The sequence below is a fragment of the Monopterus albus genome, unplaced genomic scaffold (genome assembly GCF_001952655.1).
Source record: "Monopterus albus unplaced genomic scaffold, M_albus_1.0 scaffold81.1, whole genome shotgun sequence".
NCBI lineage: Eukaryota > Metazoa > Chordata > Actinopteri > Synbranchiformes > Synbranchidae > Monopterus > Monopterus albus.
Genome location: NW_018127961.1, coordinates 674,536 through 691,513, shown reverse-complemented (window position 1 = coordinate 691,513; position 16,978 = coordinate 674,536). Strand labels below are relative to the sequence as shown.

The window sequence follows — 16,978 nt, the reverse complement described above, 5'->3', positions numbered from 1 at the left end:
CTCTTTGCCCCTTCCATCCCATCCCGTTTCCTAGCTATGATGTAAACTACAGATGCCTGGTTGCGACAAACTGTACGAAATGCAGCAGGCATTAACAAGTAAATCTGTCAATTCGGTGGAACACTCTGGTTTCCGCTAATGTGGGACAAAGTACTAACATTACACGAAGCTTGAATTTCTTTCAAAGTAAAGGTAAAATCACGACAATGCTAGGGCGTTCATGTTTCCAAAACAAACGCGTTCGCTTTAAATATCAAAGCATCCGGAAGCAAGAACATCGCACCTTAATCAAGTCTGAGTCCTTTGCCTGAATTGAACTCTCTTCATCTCAAAAAGCCACACTCATGTTAACCCTTTGCTCTTTCCTGCAAAAGACCATGACCCGTCCAGTCTGGCTGGCACTGTTTTGGACTTTTAGCTGCTGAGAGCTCCTTGTGGCTCGCTGTTAGAAATGACTAGTCATGGTTCAAAGAACACCTCTTGTAACCTTGGCTAGGTGGCAGGCAGGGCCAATTTGTGAAGCATAGTTTGACAACACGGGGTACATAATCTGAATTAACAGCTCTGCTGTAGGCAACAGACTGTCATGGAGGGGGGTAGTGTAGCTGAGAGACACCACATCCTGTCCCATTTTCATTTGATTTGTCAAATGTGTAAAATCTTAGTTAAGGCACCTTTTAACTTGTAAGTGCTACTGTTGGCCTAAAGCATTTGATTCCAGCTGTATAATGAACTTGAGAGCAGACGGAGTTAAGAAGCTGCACATGCCTGCCATGTGAGAACCCACTAAACACTGTCCAGGCGCTCTCTCAGGTTGCCTCATCAGGTGAGATGACACACCACCCATTCCACTACTCACTATAGATCCTCTCATTTAGTAATGAGAGGTTGTGGTTTAGACTTACAGTCTGAAGGTGATGAGTAGAAGTATGGAAAAGCTGGAGGTGAAGAGGAAGTCAGGGGTGGGAGACAGATATCAGAAAGGTAAATTCTGACAGAAGACTGGAGGAGTAAAACCAAAAGAAATGAAGATGGGGAAAGTTGAAGGTAAAAGACGGGACAGAGCTTAAGTTACTGACAGTGACGGAGAGCGTCAGGGAGATCTGAGAGGTGTTCAGTGTCCCTGTTAATGCTAGTCTACTCAGTTTCTGACTTTTGACCTGTGTGTGGCAGCCCCAAGCCCGAGCAGCAGACCAGCTCTCACAGTACATCTACCGTCAACGCAGAGCGAGGAGAGAACCCTGGAAGGTAAGGAGAAATGCTCTGGGGAGGCTGGATGTGGATGTAGAGAAATGAGGCATTTCCTGGCTTGAAAGTATGTGTGATTTAGTTCATGACTTGGCCTTAAGCGCTGGCTTTGTCAAACACCATTTTGTCCTGGGGGTTGGTTTCCCAAACTGGATCCAGGATAAGTAAGATTAAAGCATTACAAACCTTCCTGTAGTCACTGAGCTCCAAGGAGCTCTTCTTATCTTGGCACAGCAGAACACGCTATATAACACGAGCATTTAACATTTTTAAGTAGGATGATTACAGGAAATTTTCACATATGATTGTCTATTATATCATCACTGGCAAACAGCAGGAAGATTCCCAGTTCTGTGACCTAAGGCTGTTGCTCAGGAGCACACTGTACTGGTATTTCTCTGCAAAGCTATAATGTTTACATGAGTACATGAAAATTAATTATTTATCCATGGGGGAATGACTTTTTTCTTGGAGTTTAACTGACAACTTGGAGTATCTGTGAAAACCCACCAGTCTTCTGCCGCGTGTCCTGCAGGCTGGGGGCCAGTGGATGAGTTCGTCCAGAGAGATTCTCCTGTTTCGACAGATCCTACTCAATCCTGTCACTTGTATGCAGTTCCAGCATTTCATCTCCCTGAAGGGAGACTTCCTGGAGAATGATGTGCTCTTTTGGCTGGAGGTCCAGAGGTATAAGGTAAAAAGCTGCAATGTACCTGCAACAATTTGGGCCTGAATCTGATATGACATTTTTCATGTTTGCTTTCATTCCTTTTTGGTTTGCTCCTTCTATTATTAGTATGAAATAAGAAAAAAAACTCCCTCAAAACTTAAATCTAAAACACTGTGTGCAACGGTGGTATCTGTAACTTTATTTTCCACCTCTTAATTTGAACTGATAAAACATTTTAGTAGCAGTATTCTGCCTTTCACTTTGTCCTCTGTCATTTCCTCCTGTATGCAGGACCTCTGTCATTCTCACAGTGACGAGGCCACCATCCAGCAGAAGGTCTCCACTATAATCAGGTGTTTCATCAACTCATCCACGCCGCCCACCCTGCAGATCGACATCCCTCCTGAACAGGCCCAGTACATTCTGGAGAAACGCCATGAGCTTGGCCCTTACATCTTCAGAGAAGCGCAGGTTGTTTGTGTGGCCAAGAGTATGGTTTGCGCTCTCTTTGTTGCAGTTATGTGCTTTATGCATCTGCTTTTTTTCTTTTCATGTAGCAGTCAGTATTCAATGAATTACTGAAGTTTTGGCCTGAGTTTCAAGAGCTCAGCAACAGTGTCCAAGAGGAACGACTTCTCCCTCTACTGCAGGAGAAACGAGCTGAGCACAGAGCCGAAGTGCGAAGACACAGGAGGAAAGAGGAAGAGAGGAGGAGAGCCAAAGTGAGGAAACGAAGGAAATTAATGTTTTCATACAGTTTCAAAATTAAAATCTGTAGCAGAAACAAATCTCTTTTGTACAGGAAGAACTAGAGACACAAGAATCCAGTGTAAGAGAGGAGGACACAGGCGATGTGGCTCATGTAGAAGAAAGAAGCGAAGCAAAGCAGTTGAGGACACAGAGCACAGTGCTGCAGACTCCCACTAAGCCGGTAAGGATAACTCCAAAGTTCCTAACAGGGAAACGTCGGGAAGGCAGAGCAGATGATGTTAGTGTAAAATGCATCATAGGCAGGCCACCAAACCAAATGAAATCGTTTCATCTGACAGCTATCTTAAAGCACATTGTATTAAAATAAAAACAAAACAAAAAAACACTCAATTACAGCATAAAGTCCAACAAGGCTTCATTGGTTCCACCCATGGAGAAGGTGAAATGTAGCACTGTAACAAACCATTTTTCTAATCATGTTTCCATCTGACTTGATTTCTGGACATTTCCCCTCAGCTGTCATGGTCCTACTCCAAGTACATGGCAGCTCTGAAGAGAGAGGAGCTGCTGCTGAAAAGGCAGAGTCAGTTGGAAGCCTCATTCTCCACAGCCTCAGGTAGACTCATGCCTATTCCTTCTCTCTACTCTAGGGATCAGTGAAACTCCCTTATCTAACGCTTTTTTATTACTGCTACCAATCGGAGTAAATGCCGGAAAGCGTAACATGGAAATGACATGTAGCCATTCCCACCATACAAATTGAGATCTATTTCCAAGGCTCTGATATCACCTGGAAGCGAAAGCCCTGACAAACTGCCCCTTCATCTGTCAGAGCTGTGTCATTATGTAGACCTTCAGCCAAAATAGCCACTTCAGCCTCTCCATTAAGTGTCAATGTTCTGTTAGTCTGAGTCCAGTCTACGTGGACGTGTAAATGAAGTATGCTTCTCACGCAGGAGTTGGTTCCAGCCCATGATGAATGAGAGCAAATGGAAATGAAGCATAGTGCAAATTGTATTTTAATGAGTTGGTAGAGAGGAGAAATACAGTTAGGAACCAGATGGAGACTATCACCGATCCCTGTGAGGTGGAGGCAAGCTTAGCGTAAAGGCCTGAAAATACATGTGTAACCACTGTGGAGAAGGAGAAAGCAGTTCCATACTGGTCGATGCTCCCTCCTCCACTTTGACATTTTCTGTAATGCATAAAAGAACCTTTCTCATGACTTCAGGGACCGTACAGTAGGTGTTTAACACCTGCTCCCTCTCTCTCATGCAGACTCCTCTGACTACAGCGTCGGGTCAGCGGGCAGCAAGCTCAGCTACAGATGAAAGTAAACAGTCTAACAGATATAACAGTAAGTGAACTGTGCTTTTCCAGCAGTATGACTCAACAGTCTACCTCCAAAACGCGTGTTGGACTGCAGGAGGTGCAAGAGGCTGTGACATGGAATGAAACCAGTGTAAGAACCGACTTCATGCAGCTCAGCTGCGACAGATGAGGTAGATGGTTGAGGCTTTTACTGCGACTAGATTTATTTGATAGTAGTGCACAAATGATCAAAAAATGCTTTATATAATGTTAAAACACTTCTCTTAATATTTAACTTACATACATTAGGTTTTACACAGAGCTCCGTGTAAGATCACAGACAGTAGTGTTAATGTCAAACAAGTATGTTACATCTATACAACATTTTGGTTGACACGTCTAGCATCCACCAACATGTATACACCAGCACAGGACATAGTCACTGTGTGTAGAATGTAAACACCTAGAGCTTACGTTGCAGACTGTTTTGACAGGAATGAAACAGATCTCCCGCTAGTGCACTTGTCTGCACCACTGAGCAGGTTTCACGCTGCATGAATGAACCCTGATTTTAAGTTGAAAGAGAATGCACTGTTGGTCCAAGAAGCTTTAGTTTGAAAAGTCCTGTTTGTCTTGGTTACATTAAAATGTCCTAGTTATAAGAAAAGTCTATTTCTTTGATTAAAAAAGATATTTCAAAATCAATTCTGACATTTAAATACAAAGAAATTATTTTACTTCAACAGGTATGTTTTGCATAAAAAGTATTTTTTTCCAGAGCCAAACTAGAGTCTTATTTTTGTAGCACAAAGCCAAAAGCTACTACTGTGTGTCAGTGGAAGCCGATGCGCAAGGCTTTGTTCTTTACCATGATGAACTTGCTGACAAACACTTTGGCAAAGGTGGGATCCACCAGGTAACAGTAAGACTTGGTGACAGAGGGCGGTGGCTCGGCGAGAGTCACTGGTGGCTGCAGCTGAAGAGAGGCAGTGGAAGGCGAAAGAAACTGTGAGGCCCTCATCACATAATCTACCAGGCGCCGATACTGCTGCTCGGACAGACGCTCACGAGCACCGTCACCCTGAGGAAGAGCACAGATGGTTACTGTTTCATATCAACTCTGGTGCAGGTGTCCAGTGTTGTGCAGACACTGGCTGATTTGAGCTTCGAGCAGAGAATTTGGTGAAAAGCTCTGTACTGAACAATTTTCAATGCCACACTGCTACTGAGAGGAGAAGGAAGCTCATGTCATACTGACAAATGTCTGAAGGGTTGGACTGACCCTGGCTGAGATGACATGTCTTTATATTTTGATCTGGAGGTACAACAAGTCAGAGCAGGAAAAAAGGAGATTGATTCTAGCTACTTAAACGTTATAGTGCCATATCCACTGAGTTAAAGGAGAATTGTAAAGTGGCACATTAATATACTGTGGGAGCAATGTGTATAAAGTAGACACTCTACAACTCCTATTTGAGTTCCAAATCAATATTAAAGCTCCATGACTTTCAGAGTCTCACCTCTGTCTCACTGGCTACTGTCTGCTGCTGCAAGGTGAGGGTGAGCTGGCCCTGCTGTCCTTCCTTCTGCTGACACTCCACCTGCAGAGAACAGGAGGCTCAGCAAGAACCACACTAGACTGTTACAGGAGCTTTTGTTACTGATGTGTGGGACACTTTGACAGCGGCCAAGGCCACAAGAACAGTTACCTCAGTGATGGGGAAAGCCTGCTGCTGCGTGTCCTCACTCAGGCTGACCACAAACACCACCTCAGAGGTGAGCAGCAGACAGCCAGCATGTTCCTGACCAGACCCGCTCACAATGGTCACCTCCAGGGCCATGTGGAGCTCAGGGCGCCCCAAAGACTGGAGCATCTTCCTGTGGTCAGAGGACATAAAGCAGGGAGAGAGACATACACATTATGCTATTTAAAGGGACACATTTGGAAAATTCTAACTTGACATATAATGGAATGATAAAAATAAGGTCCCTGTGTGCATGGATAGTATACACACATATAGGCAGGCCTCCTAACTTCAGATATAGACTTTCCCTATAAATACCAGACCACACCAAGTGCCAGACCAACTTCAACATACACACGCATATGACCATATGCGCCTCTATCCATCCTGTAATGCACATTCCTTCGTGTTCTCTGAGGTTCCTATTACACATGCTCATTAAGGAGGTATGTGTGCAGTAACTGAAGGGTTCATTCGTGCTGCTCTGACTGTGTGTTTACTGTGACAGGCAGGTGCATTGTAGAGCAGATGTTGAAGCAGCCACAGTAGGGATAGTGGTTCTGTGCAGTGTTAATCTACTCACACAGCTTGACCCCTCATGCATCTGGGCTACCTGTAGTAGTAAAAACAATTGAAGGACGCCTGATGGAAACCAGTTGGACTGCAGCGCAGTGCGAGTTAAACCACAGGGGGCCGGTATCTCAACAGTCATGTTTTTTTTATCTTCATCTTGCTTTAACATTAGCGCAACATACAACTAACTCCTCAAGTGATGACAACTAAAGTGGAATAACCCAAAGAAATATTGCATTTAAAATCTGGCCTTCTTCCTCATGGCAGCTGACATTCAGCACTCATTGCTATTAGAAGGAAATGTTTGATAGCTTTGGAAGCCAAACAAAATTTTGGAAAATTCATCATAAGTGATAACCTTCTGGAAGCACAGGGCTGTTATATTTTTATGATAACATCGAGTGTTCCACTGTAAGACCATATTGGAATCTTTACAACAGTCAGAGCCGATCACGCTGTGCTGTGGATACAGCGGAAGCCAGAGTTTTACAATTCAGGACCCAAAGGTAACCTTCGGCTTGGCACAACACACAACCTGTAAACTGAGTCCCTCCCAGCCTCCAGACCAGTGTACAAAGAAAGGTGTTCTCCCTCTTCTGATGACACAGAGAAACGGCTCTGGACAGCCTCACAGTTAAATAACAAGAACCATTTCTAGCTAGCAGCTTTGGCAGAGTGCTGGAGAAAACCTTTTAACATGGGAGGATGGTCTGGCTACCATGTGTTGAATCAATGCAAACATCTTTCTCCTTTTTTTTGTTAGAAAGTGGGTTATGAACCCTCCAGGGATTTTTTTTTAAAGGTAGACAGCATAACTGATGAGATGTGGACACCAATTCCTGGACAGTGTCCAAGAAAAGCAAAGGCGAGAACGCATTTATAACTAATAGCTGGAAGAATGTAAAGACTAGCTCCAGAGTCATACCAAACATATTTAAGGTGGCTGTTTGGGGCTTGAGTCGACTTCTCCTCCGCAGGCAGGTAGAGCTGTCTGGGAAGCTGCCACAGTCCTGCACCATGGAGGATTCCTGTTCGGAGGGACAACAGAAGGACAGTCAGTATCAGAGTAACTATCAGTTGTATATTCTGTGTTTGACAGTGCTGTTGATCATGTAGATGCGTTTAAATACAACGTCAAATCGGCCGACTGGTGCCATTCTAACACACAAGTTGCTGCAGGCTGACATTGATATGATGGAAAAAGAACCTTTATATTAGCGTTTAACAATATATGTTTCAAACTAGTCAAAAACAAAACGTGCTTTGGATGACTGCGTGTCAGTGTGAGTTCATAACTCTCTGTGTGTGGCCAGTGTTTTCTCATCCAACATTAGCTGTCAGCACAGCGGCGGCAGCACCAGGCCAGTGAAGTCATCAAGTAGTTAAAGCCGAGCCGTAAAGAGCAAAGCGAGATCCATGGATGATGTCAGTGCAGTGGGACCGCGCGGCCCTGCTCTGACAGAGAAGTGTCTGGACGCTGTGCTACATCACAAATCAATACAGCCCACTCCTTGTAGCACCAGCAGATAGTTTTTGTGTGCATGTCAGAGTGACTGATGATGTGTGTGTGCTGCTGAGTGTGTTTTTCTGCTGAAGCAGTAGAGGTGGAAAGTAACTAAGTAGATTTACTCAAGTACCGTACAGATACTTCAAAATTGTACTTGAGTATTCTTTGCTAATTATTTCTTTGACCGCTTCATTTTACAAGCAAATATTGTAGTGTTTGCTCCACTACATGTATTTCATAACCTTCAGATGACTAATCATAAGATTTTATTGATCCTTAGTGGGAAACTCACAAGCTACCCAACAGCAATTAAAATTAGAAGTACTTCCACCTTTATCAGCTTTACTTTTACTTTTAAATAATGCATTAGTCACTATAATCCAATAATATGATATACATTAATATGAACTGAACCTTTGGTACTTTAAGTATCGTAGTACTTTTATTCAAGTAAAATTTGTGGTACTTTAAGTATCGTAGTACTTTTACTCAAGTAAAATTTTGAATGTAGGACTTGTAACAGAGTAATTTTACTCTGTAGTAATTCTACTTTTACCTAAGTAAAGAAGTTGAATACTCCTTCCACCGCTGTAAAGTAGCATTTATATGCATACATTGATGTTTGTGGTGTGAGCTCAGAGGCTCAGGTAGACCAGAGCCAAGCCTTGGGGCGTCACTGTTCACCTCATTGGTGGTTTATGTGCTGCAGCCCAAAGACCCGTTAGCATCACATATCGCCCTGTGACATACTCCCCAAGCCATCTTCTGCCCCCAGTAACCACAACTCCAGAACTGTCTATACACTTATGTACTCAAGCTTGTACATGTGTGATTAGGAATATATAGTATGTGTATGTACTGTGTGTAGCTGTCAAGCCTGACCTAAAAACAGGTATGAGGTTGAGACAAGAAAAGGGAGGGCTCATCCATCCATTTACAATTTCACTGACACATCATAGTTGTGCATTGACCTATTTGTTGAGCTGTGTTGAACCGATATGAGACCATGCTGCATAGTCAAATCTGGCTTGTTCTTTTCTTCTGGCTTTGTTTACTTCCATTTGTAAATGTGAAATGAACAACACAGCTTCCAACACGTACAGCATTCCATGCTAGATATTTCCCCACAGAATGATGGAGCTCCTGAAGAACATAACATAAAGCTATTTAATAAAAAGGCATTTGCTTTCTATGGTCCTATAGATAGTCTCCAAAATGAGTCATGTTTGTGTCGCTCATAACAAGAATTATGCTCCAATTTTCCCTGGAACACAGCTTCTGAAAGTGCCCTGAAAAGGCACAAAGCACTGTAATCACTGAGCCAGCCTCAACTCACCGTATCCAGTCTGTGACACCAGTTCAGCTGCTCCTCCAATAGGCTTGGTGAAAACCCCCACGATGCCTTTCCCCACTCCAGAGATGACCCCTTTGGCCTTGCTACTGGCTGAGCTCTGCATGTCCCAGTGCCTTTGGAAGTTCTGCATGGGCTGATCCACGATGCCGGCTATTGCTCCTGCAAAACACAGGAAGTAGTCTAAATAATACCAAAATTACAAAATGCAAGATGCACACAGAAATGAAAACATCCTTTGTGGACCAAAAATGTGCCATCTTGTTTTAGTAACGTGTACAAAGAGTAACTTTTCTGACAGAATTGTGCTAAGACGGGAGGCTGGCATCTGGACACAGGGCAGGCTAACATCTCGCTGCTCAGATGTGGATATTAGATCTGGGACAGTTAAACTGTAAATTCTGGTATTTAGAGGGGCGGCCACTACAGTGATTTCATCACCACATACCTAACAGGCTAAGTCCGAGTCGTGACAGCCCCTGCCTCAGTCCGTCCCCGAGGCTCTCTGGTAGCTGCCGTCTCCACTCCTCCTGCCTGGTGTAGTGCTCCTCATCCAGAGACAGGCGGTCCATGTTCCTGGCCAGGCTTGTTGCTAAGTTGGTGATGGATGTCAGTGTGCCTGAATACAAGTACCAAGTCATTATGGTGCCTCTCATTTCCGAAACAATCAGGGATTAAAGAAGGAAACTGTGCAAAACTTTATTTTCATTTAAGTTCATTCATCTTCATCACATATCTCAAAATGTATGTCATCACTGTATGCGCTTTTAAAGTCTGGGACAAAATTTAATAGAAAGCTGTTAATATTTTATTACAGAAGTGCAATAAATACATAAAGCAGAGAGTGAACACTGGCGTTACCTTTTGAGATGTGTCTGACAAAGGAGGTGGTCCCTCTGGACACCCCACTGACGAAGGCTCCGGGTCCCCGGGTCAGACCCTCATATCGGAAGAATTCAGACACGCCATTACCGATGCTCCGCACCAGGCTGGCAGGACTGCCAAGGATCTCCAAAGACCCCACCACCCATCCTGAGACACAAGCACAACCCAGGATGTAACAATATGACTGCAGCCAGTGTGCTCATTCATGAGGTCAACTATGTTTATATGTTACAACATATTATAATGTGTAATCAATCTAATGCTGGGAGATTTGTCTGATGCTTATTCATCAGTAAAGTCAGAAATCATTCTGTTACTTTTCATTTCTGAGTGTATTAAATTTCTCAGTGCTACAGGACATTTTAGCCTACAGTCGCTAACTTCTGTTCTCCTTCAGATTAGCTTCATAAAAAAAACTTGGACTGGAAACAAACAAAACAAAAAGATGTCCTAAAACACTGCATGGCACATACAGTACACTGAGCTGGCAGTATCCACAGGACTAAAAGCACGTTAGAGTGAAAGGCTCTTCCAGTCAAAACTACCTACAGAATAACAGACAAGATGACTTATGTCACAGTTAACACTATACAAAGTACAGTACAAATATTCATAAAGAGATGCACGGGGGCACAGCTGGATTGACAGCTTCCTACTGTCTCACCTCTCTCACTCAGTCCCCTTCAGATATCACAGCTCATTGATATTTATGTGCTGACAATTGCATCACAAACATCAAATAGCCATTTCCCAGGACACCAGTCCCTACTCTGCTCTTATTCTCCATCAATTTGGACTTGAGCAATGGACTCCAATGGTAGGAAACCAATTCCAGTAGTGTCCAGTGGGTGTTTGTGCTTTCCATGTTCTTCCAGTTGTGTTTTTGGTAAAGCGCACAATCCTGACAGGAGCCGATGCTTACAGGGCTGTGCCGTGCTTTTAAACACACGCATATACCAAAGCGTAAGCACAGATACCATATGCCTTTTATACATCTGTAAATCTTTGCATGTGTAGGCCATGGATTTACGCCTGTGGGTATATGTGTGATTGTCGTACTGTACATCCTACAGCTAATCAGTCCCAGTCTGACTCCCTCTCTGCAGGACGATGCAGGGAGAGAAGAACGTGGTGAGGTGACGTGGTGAAATACAAGCTGAAATAGGGCTCTAACGAGAGACAGTGGGAAGGAAGTGTCTGGCCAGAACAGTGATTTCTGATGTGGAAATGACTGGGTTAAAGCAGACCATGTGTGGAAGCTTTGACCAGACAGAGGACAGTGCAGCAGAGAGGTATGGAGCCTTTACAGGGCCTGATAACTCACAGTTCAACATAACAAACTGCCTGTACACACAGTGCGATGCATGAGTCACCTGTCAGACCTTATGATAAAACAGCAAATTACTGTATGACAATAAGGGAATCTAAATCCTCCTTAGGGCTTCCAGTGATTCAGGCTTTGTGCTCCGGAAGCTTGATATTTTTACTGCACTTCCTGCTACAAAGCAGCAGGACTCTCTGGGACCAATCATTTCAAAAGCTCAACCCAGACACAGCGGGAATAAATTGGGGGATTTTTTTCACTCAAGCACAAACCCTGTTATTCTTCTGTAAGTAAAGTGTAGTGTATGCAGCACAATCAGTCTACTGACAATAATGTACATTATATGAAACATCAGCTGGCTGCCTACCAGCTCTGAAGAGGGCCCCAGCAGCATAGTGCATGGCCAGAGCGTGGATCAGCTGTCTGGCTGTGGTGAACAGTGGCCCTCTCTCAAACAGGGAGAAGGAGAGAGGAGTATGATCTGACGCGATGTACAGCTTCAGGGAGGCGTGGATGCTGACCAGCAGGTTAACTGGCTGGATGTTCAGCTGCTGCAGCCACACAGGGTGGACCAATGCCTGCACTGCCTGCAGCACCTGGATGACATTAATATCACAATACTAGTCACAAGAACGATGTTCAAATGTAGAAATGTAACAAAATATATCAGCATGCCCTGAACAGCTTTATTTTAACATTACATGATGTGATGACGATGACATAAGTGCATAAAACACAGCAGTGGATTATTGTTTATCAAAATGGACAGACATGGTTTTTAGGCATTGGATGCTGTTACCATACATTCTGCATAATGAGAATGAAATGACTAAACTGTAAACCATTCAGCCTCATTAGTACATAATACAAACACTATGTTATGAAGGGTGCACCTGCTCAGGGACGACGGGGGCTGGTCCAGCCTCTCTGCTCCTCTGGGTCTCTGCTGGAGCTGACGCCATAGCGCTGTCAGGGATGTAGGTGTGGAACAGGGTCTTGATGTAGTAAACAAAGGTGTCTTCAAGGTAGACTCTGGCAGGCTGAAGCTGGAAGATGACCTAAAGAGAACGTGCACAAAGTTGTAATGAGAACTGCTGGATGAGTGTCAGAAGAATACATTCTTTTTTGGAATTAGCAAAAAAGCAGTTGTAAAACAATTTACTGCTAAATTATCACACTGTTAGATTATTATTTACAAGTTTATGGTGTCATGTTGCTGAGTGACTTGTGAGGCTGTGTGTTTACTAGGGGCCAGATACTCTGGGTACATAATGGTGTACTATGTGACTGCAGGATGTACAAAGGCAGAAGTGAGCTCATTATACTCGTAAATATAAAAAACTAAGCAATTCTACTACAACAAAGAAAATACAAACACGGTACAAAGACAGACAAATGAATCCAACCTCTTCCACAGTGTGTTTGTCTCCAGCCACTGTCATCCTCAACTGCAGGAAACAAGAGGATTTGAATTCCTCCAGAGCTTCAGGAGACTGGGTGGGGTTGGCATCAGTGCTCCACGGACCCCCGGCGTCAGCTCCCCCTCTCTGATCCTGGCACAGCAGCACGGGAAAGTGGAAACTTGCTTGGTTATACAGCTGGTTGTCTACTTGCAGACTGGAGCAGCAGACCTCGATCAGAGAGGCCTCACCCATCAGAGCTGAGATGGGCGCCGCATCCATGCTAGGATCAACTGCCAGCTCCAGGGGTAAGGAAGTAGGTGCCGGAGCCAGGCTGAGGAGCAGCTTGGTCAGTGTGAGTCTTAGCAGCTCCATAGAACCAGAGGGACTGGTGATGTCATCCCTTAATGCCACACTGGCCTCCCTCAGGAGGACTCTGAAGGACAGCTTGGGGGACCTGCAAACAAAACTGAAATGACTAATGTGCAAGCAGAGTACGATACTGTAGAATTATTAAAATAACTATGTAAACACTGTGGTCTCCACCCACGCAAGCAGAGTACGATACTGTAGAATTATTTAAAAAACTATGCAAACACTGTGGTCTCCACCCATGAAAGTGCAGCAGTAGGTAAGGATGTCATAAGTTTGTCCTCGTTCAAAGTAAAACCCTCACATTTCCATCTCAAACGTAACTAGGATTTCAGCTGTGCACGTGTGTTGATCCTGATCAACTGTAGAGCATAATAAAAGGCTAAACCCCTTCACCTTGTACTGATGATGTTTCACTAATTTCCTACCAGCAGAGCGCATTAACTAAGATCACTGTGCGATGTCATTTGTTTACATTTACCTCATACGCGATTATATTAATTTCCTGTTATGTGTTGATGTAATGGAATAAAGCTGCAATACCATGTTCTACTGCGCCACCTATCACAACACAGGGTTTTATTGCCCTCCGGTGGTGAAAACAGTGCTCGAGTCTTCATGTCTGGTGTCTAGTAACAGCTGCTGCATGAAAACACTGCTGTTAACAATATTCATGAAGTGAATCTGAAGTGAAGACAATAACAAGGCACACTGGTAGATGTCTTCAGGTTATGAACAACATGCATGGATGATTTCTTATGCTTCAAATATATAGGAGCATCAAACAACAACAATAAAAGCTGCACCTGTGCACACATACCTGCTTTGCTGGTTGATCACAGTATCCACACTGCCCTCTGGTGCCAGAGACAGAACCAAGGTGCCTCTCTCATACACCACATCAATGTAGAGACAGCCAAAGCCTGGCAGGAACACCACCTGAACAACAACCAGACACGCATCTGTGGTGGGTTGGGTTAAGACACTTTCAAATAGCAATGGATAGAGAGAGTGTTGCACATGTTATCTTGATTAACCCTTGAGGAGTTAAGTCGCCCTGTTCACAGATTCACAGCTCAGTGGTCTTTACATTGTTCTTTGTATGTGTATGTTTGTGTTTCAGAGCATACATGAGTCTGACTTTAACCACTCCATGTTCAGACTGATCAGTCCCTCGTGTGAGGACAGGAAGCAGATCCCTACCGAACACTTTACTGAGCAGTCATAACAAGTCTGACCTTTGACCCCTACGACAGAGGTCAGACTCAGACTTCACAGTAACCTGAGATACACAGTTTCAACCTCAGCCCCAACCTGCAGCTTGCTAGACACAACACACAGCTTCTTAACATCCTGCTAACCCCACACTACACTGACCACAACTAAAATACTTAGGCTACTTTGCTAGTCAACCCCAGTACACACACACACACACTAGTTGTAAGAACACTTAGTGACACAATACATTCCCTCACCCCTGAACTTAACATTGACAACACAACTAGATGTCTAACCCTAACCCTACCCTGACTAAAGCCTAATTCTCACTTTAAAGCCAAGTCTTAACCCTCAAACAGCCGCACAACGATGGTATCCAGCTACAATTTGTCCACACTACCACAGAAAAACATGCCCACGCACACAGCTGCTGAACTAAAACTGTGTGAACAAGCCTTCTACAAACCCACAGAATGTTATTTTTCTTTGTGGTGGTACAGCCATACAAAAACGAGTTCACTGTCATTCATAGTGGAACACTTTTTTCTAATATAAAGTAAGTATTGTGAAACTTGTAAGAGAACATCAGGGTTCAAGAGGATTACTGCCAGTCATAATGTGACTGGCTGCTATTACTTAAAACAACTGAAAAGCCATTGTGCTTTGATGTAACTCAAAATGGGCTGCGGCTCGACCTACTGTAGACGTTACAGAGACTGTTCTGTGAAGAGCTGAATGTGTATCAGTTGTAATTAAGAAAGTAAGAAGCACCCGAGGGGAATCTGTGTGTTTAAATAACAAGTGCAGATGAGATGAATTCATTTTTTAAAAGAGGGATGATGGAAGTGTTACATTCATTCTGTCATTAAAACATATAGTTATCAAAAAGGAAACACTGTACATTTAGCATTAAGGGAAATGAAACGCCCTCACATTTGAGATAAACGCCTGACATCTTTTCACCTTATCCTACCTACATACATGTTTTTACCTGAGTGCCGGGGCAGTTGATATCTATGGGGTCGGTCCAGTCTGCAGTGCTGTGGTCTGAGGTGGTTTTCAGCAGCAATGTGGGCAGCACCTCTTTCTGCCTGCACTCGGGGAAACTGGAAAAGTGGTAGTAGAGCTCATGGTGCAGACAGCAGTTAGCAGGCAGAGGACGGCAGTATACCTCAGTCCTTGGAGTTTCTATGACAGATAAGTGGAAAAACAGTTCAACTAAATGGCTTGTGGTCAGAGCAAATGGAACAGAAAGGCCAGGGCAGATCTGGGAAAAGGACTGGAGGTGTCCACTCAGACTTACCTTTGACATCTTCCTTCAGCAGCAGTGGGATAGGGCACTTGTTGTGGATCACCATGCGAGGGCAGGGGTCCTCATTCAGACTGATGTACGTCACCCCAAGGTGCTCCTGGTATGTCAGTACTATGGCTCTGTGGGTTACAACACAAATATACAAACCCATTAATAAAATTTCCACAGACAGCTCATATCCCAACCCCTTCTAACACACAGAGAAGAGTGCACACACCCAGTGACGTGTCAAACGTCACAGTATCGCTATGCCCATGTGCAAGTCTCTGAGGTGCATCCATGGACAGAGCCCAAACTGCAGCCAGGCAGTGACACACCATGTGTTTGTGTCCATTGTCATGTTTCTTTTTATATCAGTGTCTGGCTGCACATACATTAGTACACAGTCACACAGTAAATGCTGAAGCCAAGCAGGGCACAGAAAAGTGTGTCTGTGAATATTTATCACTGTGTTCTCAGTTACAAACACCCATCCAAACAGATGTCAACTCAGGCTACCAAGAGATCCAAAGAATAAAGAGACAGAAAAGTAAAGTAAAAAGAAAGACATGAAAAAATTGGAGAGCTGGGCAGTGGAAACGCTGAGGGCATTTCTCCTTTTGCTTCATTACCAGTGTTTAACAAGCTGTGACAAGCTACACTGCCTCCCTGTCTGATGTTTTATGCCAGTTGAGGTTCAGTACCCTGCTCTAAATGGACTGTCACAGCCAGCAAACCACAAATGCTCCGCTTCACCCACTTGCTGCTCAGGCCACCGCCCGAGTCTGGTTCCCCAGGAACAGACAAACTCTGCCTGGGGAGGTCTGGTCGGATGGGAGCAGGGAGGCTCCATGCTGTAGATCCAACTGCGGCACCAGGCCTGGGAAACAAGCTGAAGAGCATGTGTCTGAGAGGCAGAGGGAATTCCACCTTTCCCTGGAGGATGTCCCAGCATGGCACTGAGCACGGCGTGGCCAGGGATGACTCTCCAGAGGGAGCCAGGCTGAATACGGCTGTCTCTGGAAGGTCACAGGCCTGGGGAGGACATAATATAACATGTTGAGAAGGGGAGAAGAGGAGAAAAAATAAAGGAAATTTAAATAATTAACGGGAATAGAAGAAGGAAAAACAGAAAAAGTTTTGAGGGAACAAAAGAAGCAGAGCAAATGAAAATAAACTGAGGGGGACAAAAGTTGCAATTGTAAAGTATATGGAATGGGACATGGAAGCAAAGAAGAAAAGACAGAGCAAAGAAGATGGCAGTGATTACAAAAGAAATATGGTAAAACCACATTGTTATTGTACTCTCTTCTTTCTCTCACTCAGCTTAGTGCTAAATTGGTAGCAGAAAGGTCCTGCTGTGCTGGTTCAG

The 16,978-nt window shown here is 44.1% G+C and overlaps 2 protein-coding genes across 2 annotated transcripts in view; one reads left to right on the top strand and one right to left on the bottom strand.

Moving 5' to 3' along the window:
* rgs22 (regulator of G protein signaling 22) overlaps positions 1-4,073 on the top strand; it is a 15,362-nt gene extending 11,289 nt beyond the window's left edge. The window contains exons 17-23 of the mRNA XM_020606757.1: positions 1,174-1,248; positions 1,784-1,942; positions 2,210-2,389; positions 2,476-2,640; positions 2,721-2,849; positions 3,146-3,245; positions 3,908-4,073. Coding sequence (XP_020462413.1) covers positions 1,174-1,248; positions 1,784-1,942; positions 2,210-2,389; positions 2,476-2,640; positions 2,721-2,849; positions 3,146-3,245; positions 3,908-3,960 — 861 coding nt within the window. The 3' untranslated portion in view covers positions 3,961-4,073. The remainder of the gene's footprint in view (positions 1-1,173; positions 1,249-1,783; positions 1,943-2,209; positions 2,390-2,475; positions 2,641-2,720; positions 2,850-3,145; positions 3,246-3,907) is intronic.
* Positions 4,074-4,139: 66 nt separating this feature from the next.
* The window catches only part of vps13b (vacuolar protein sorting 13 homolog B), a 360,621-nt gene continuing 347,782 nt past the window's right edge, over positions 4,140-16,978 (bottom strand). The window contains exons 56-69 of the mRNA XM_020606756.1: positions 16,367-16,641; positions 15,619-15,746; positions 15,307-15,503; positions 13,918-14,036; positions 12,732-13,182; positions 12,219-12,383; positions 11,693-11,921; positions 9,978-10,148; positions 9,565-9,735; positions 9,102-9,278; positions 7,184-7,286; positions 5,650-5,818; positions 5,461-5,541; positions 4,140-5,021 (exon numbers count right to left, since the gene is read on the bottom strand). Of these exons, the coding sequence (XP_020462412.1) occupies positions 4,773-5,021; positions 5,461-5,541; positions 5,650-5,818; positions 7,184-7,286; positions 9,102-9,278; positions 9,565-9,735; positions 9,978-10,148; positions 11,693-11,921; positions 12,219-12,383; positions 12,732-13,182; positions 13,918-14,036; positions 15,307-15,503; positions 15,619-15,746; positions 16,367-16,641 (2,685 nt within the window). The 3' untranslated portion in view covers positions 4,140-4,772. The remainder of the gene's footprint in view (positions 5,022-5,460; positions 5,542-5,649; positions 5,819-7,183; positions 7,287-9,101; positions 9,279-9,564; positions 9,736-9,977; positions 10,149-11,692; positions 11,922-12,218; positions 12,384-12,731; positions 13,183-13,917; positions 14,037-15,306; positions 15,504-15,618; positions 15,747-16,366; positions 16,642-16,978) is intronic.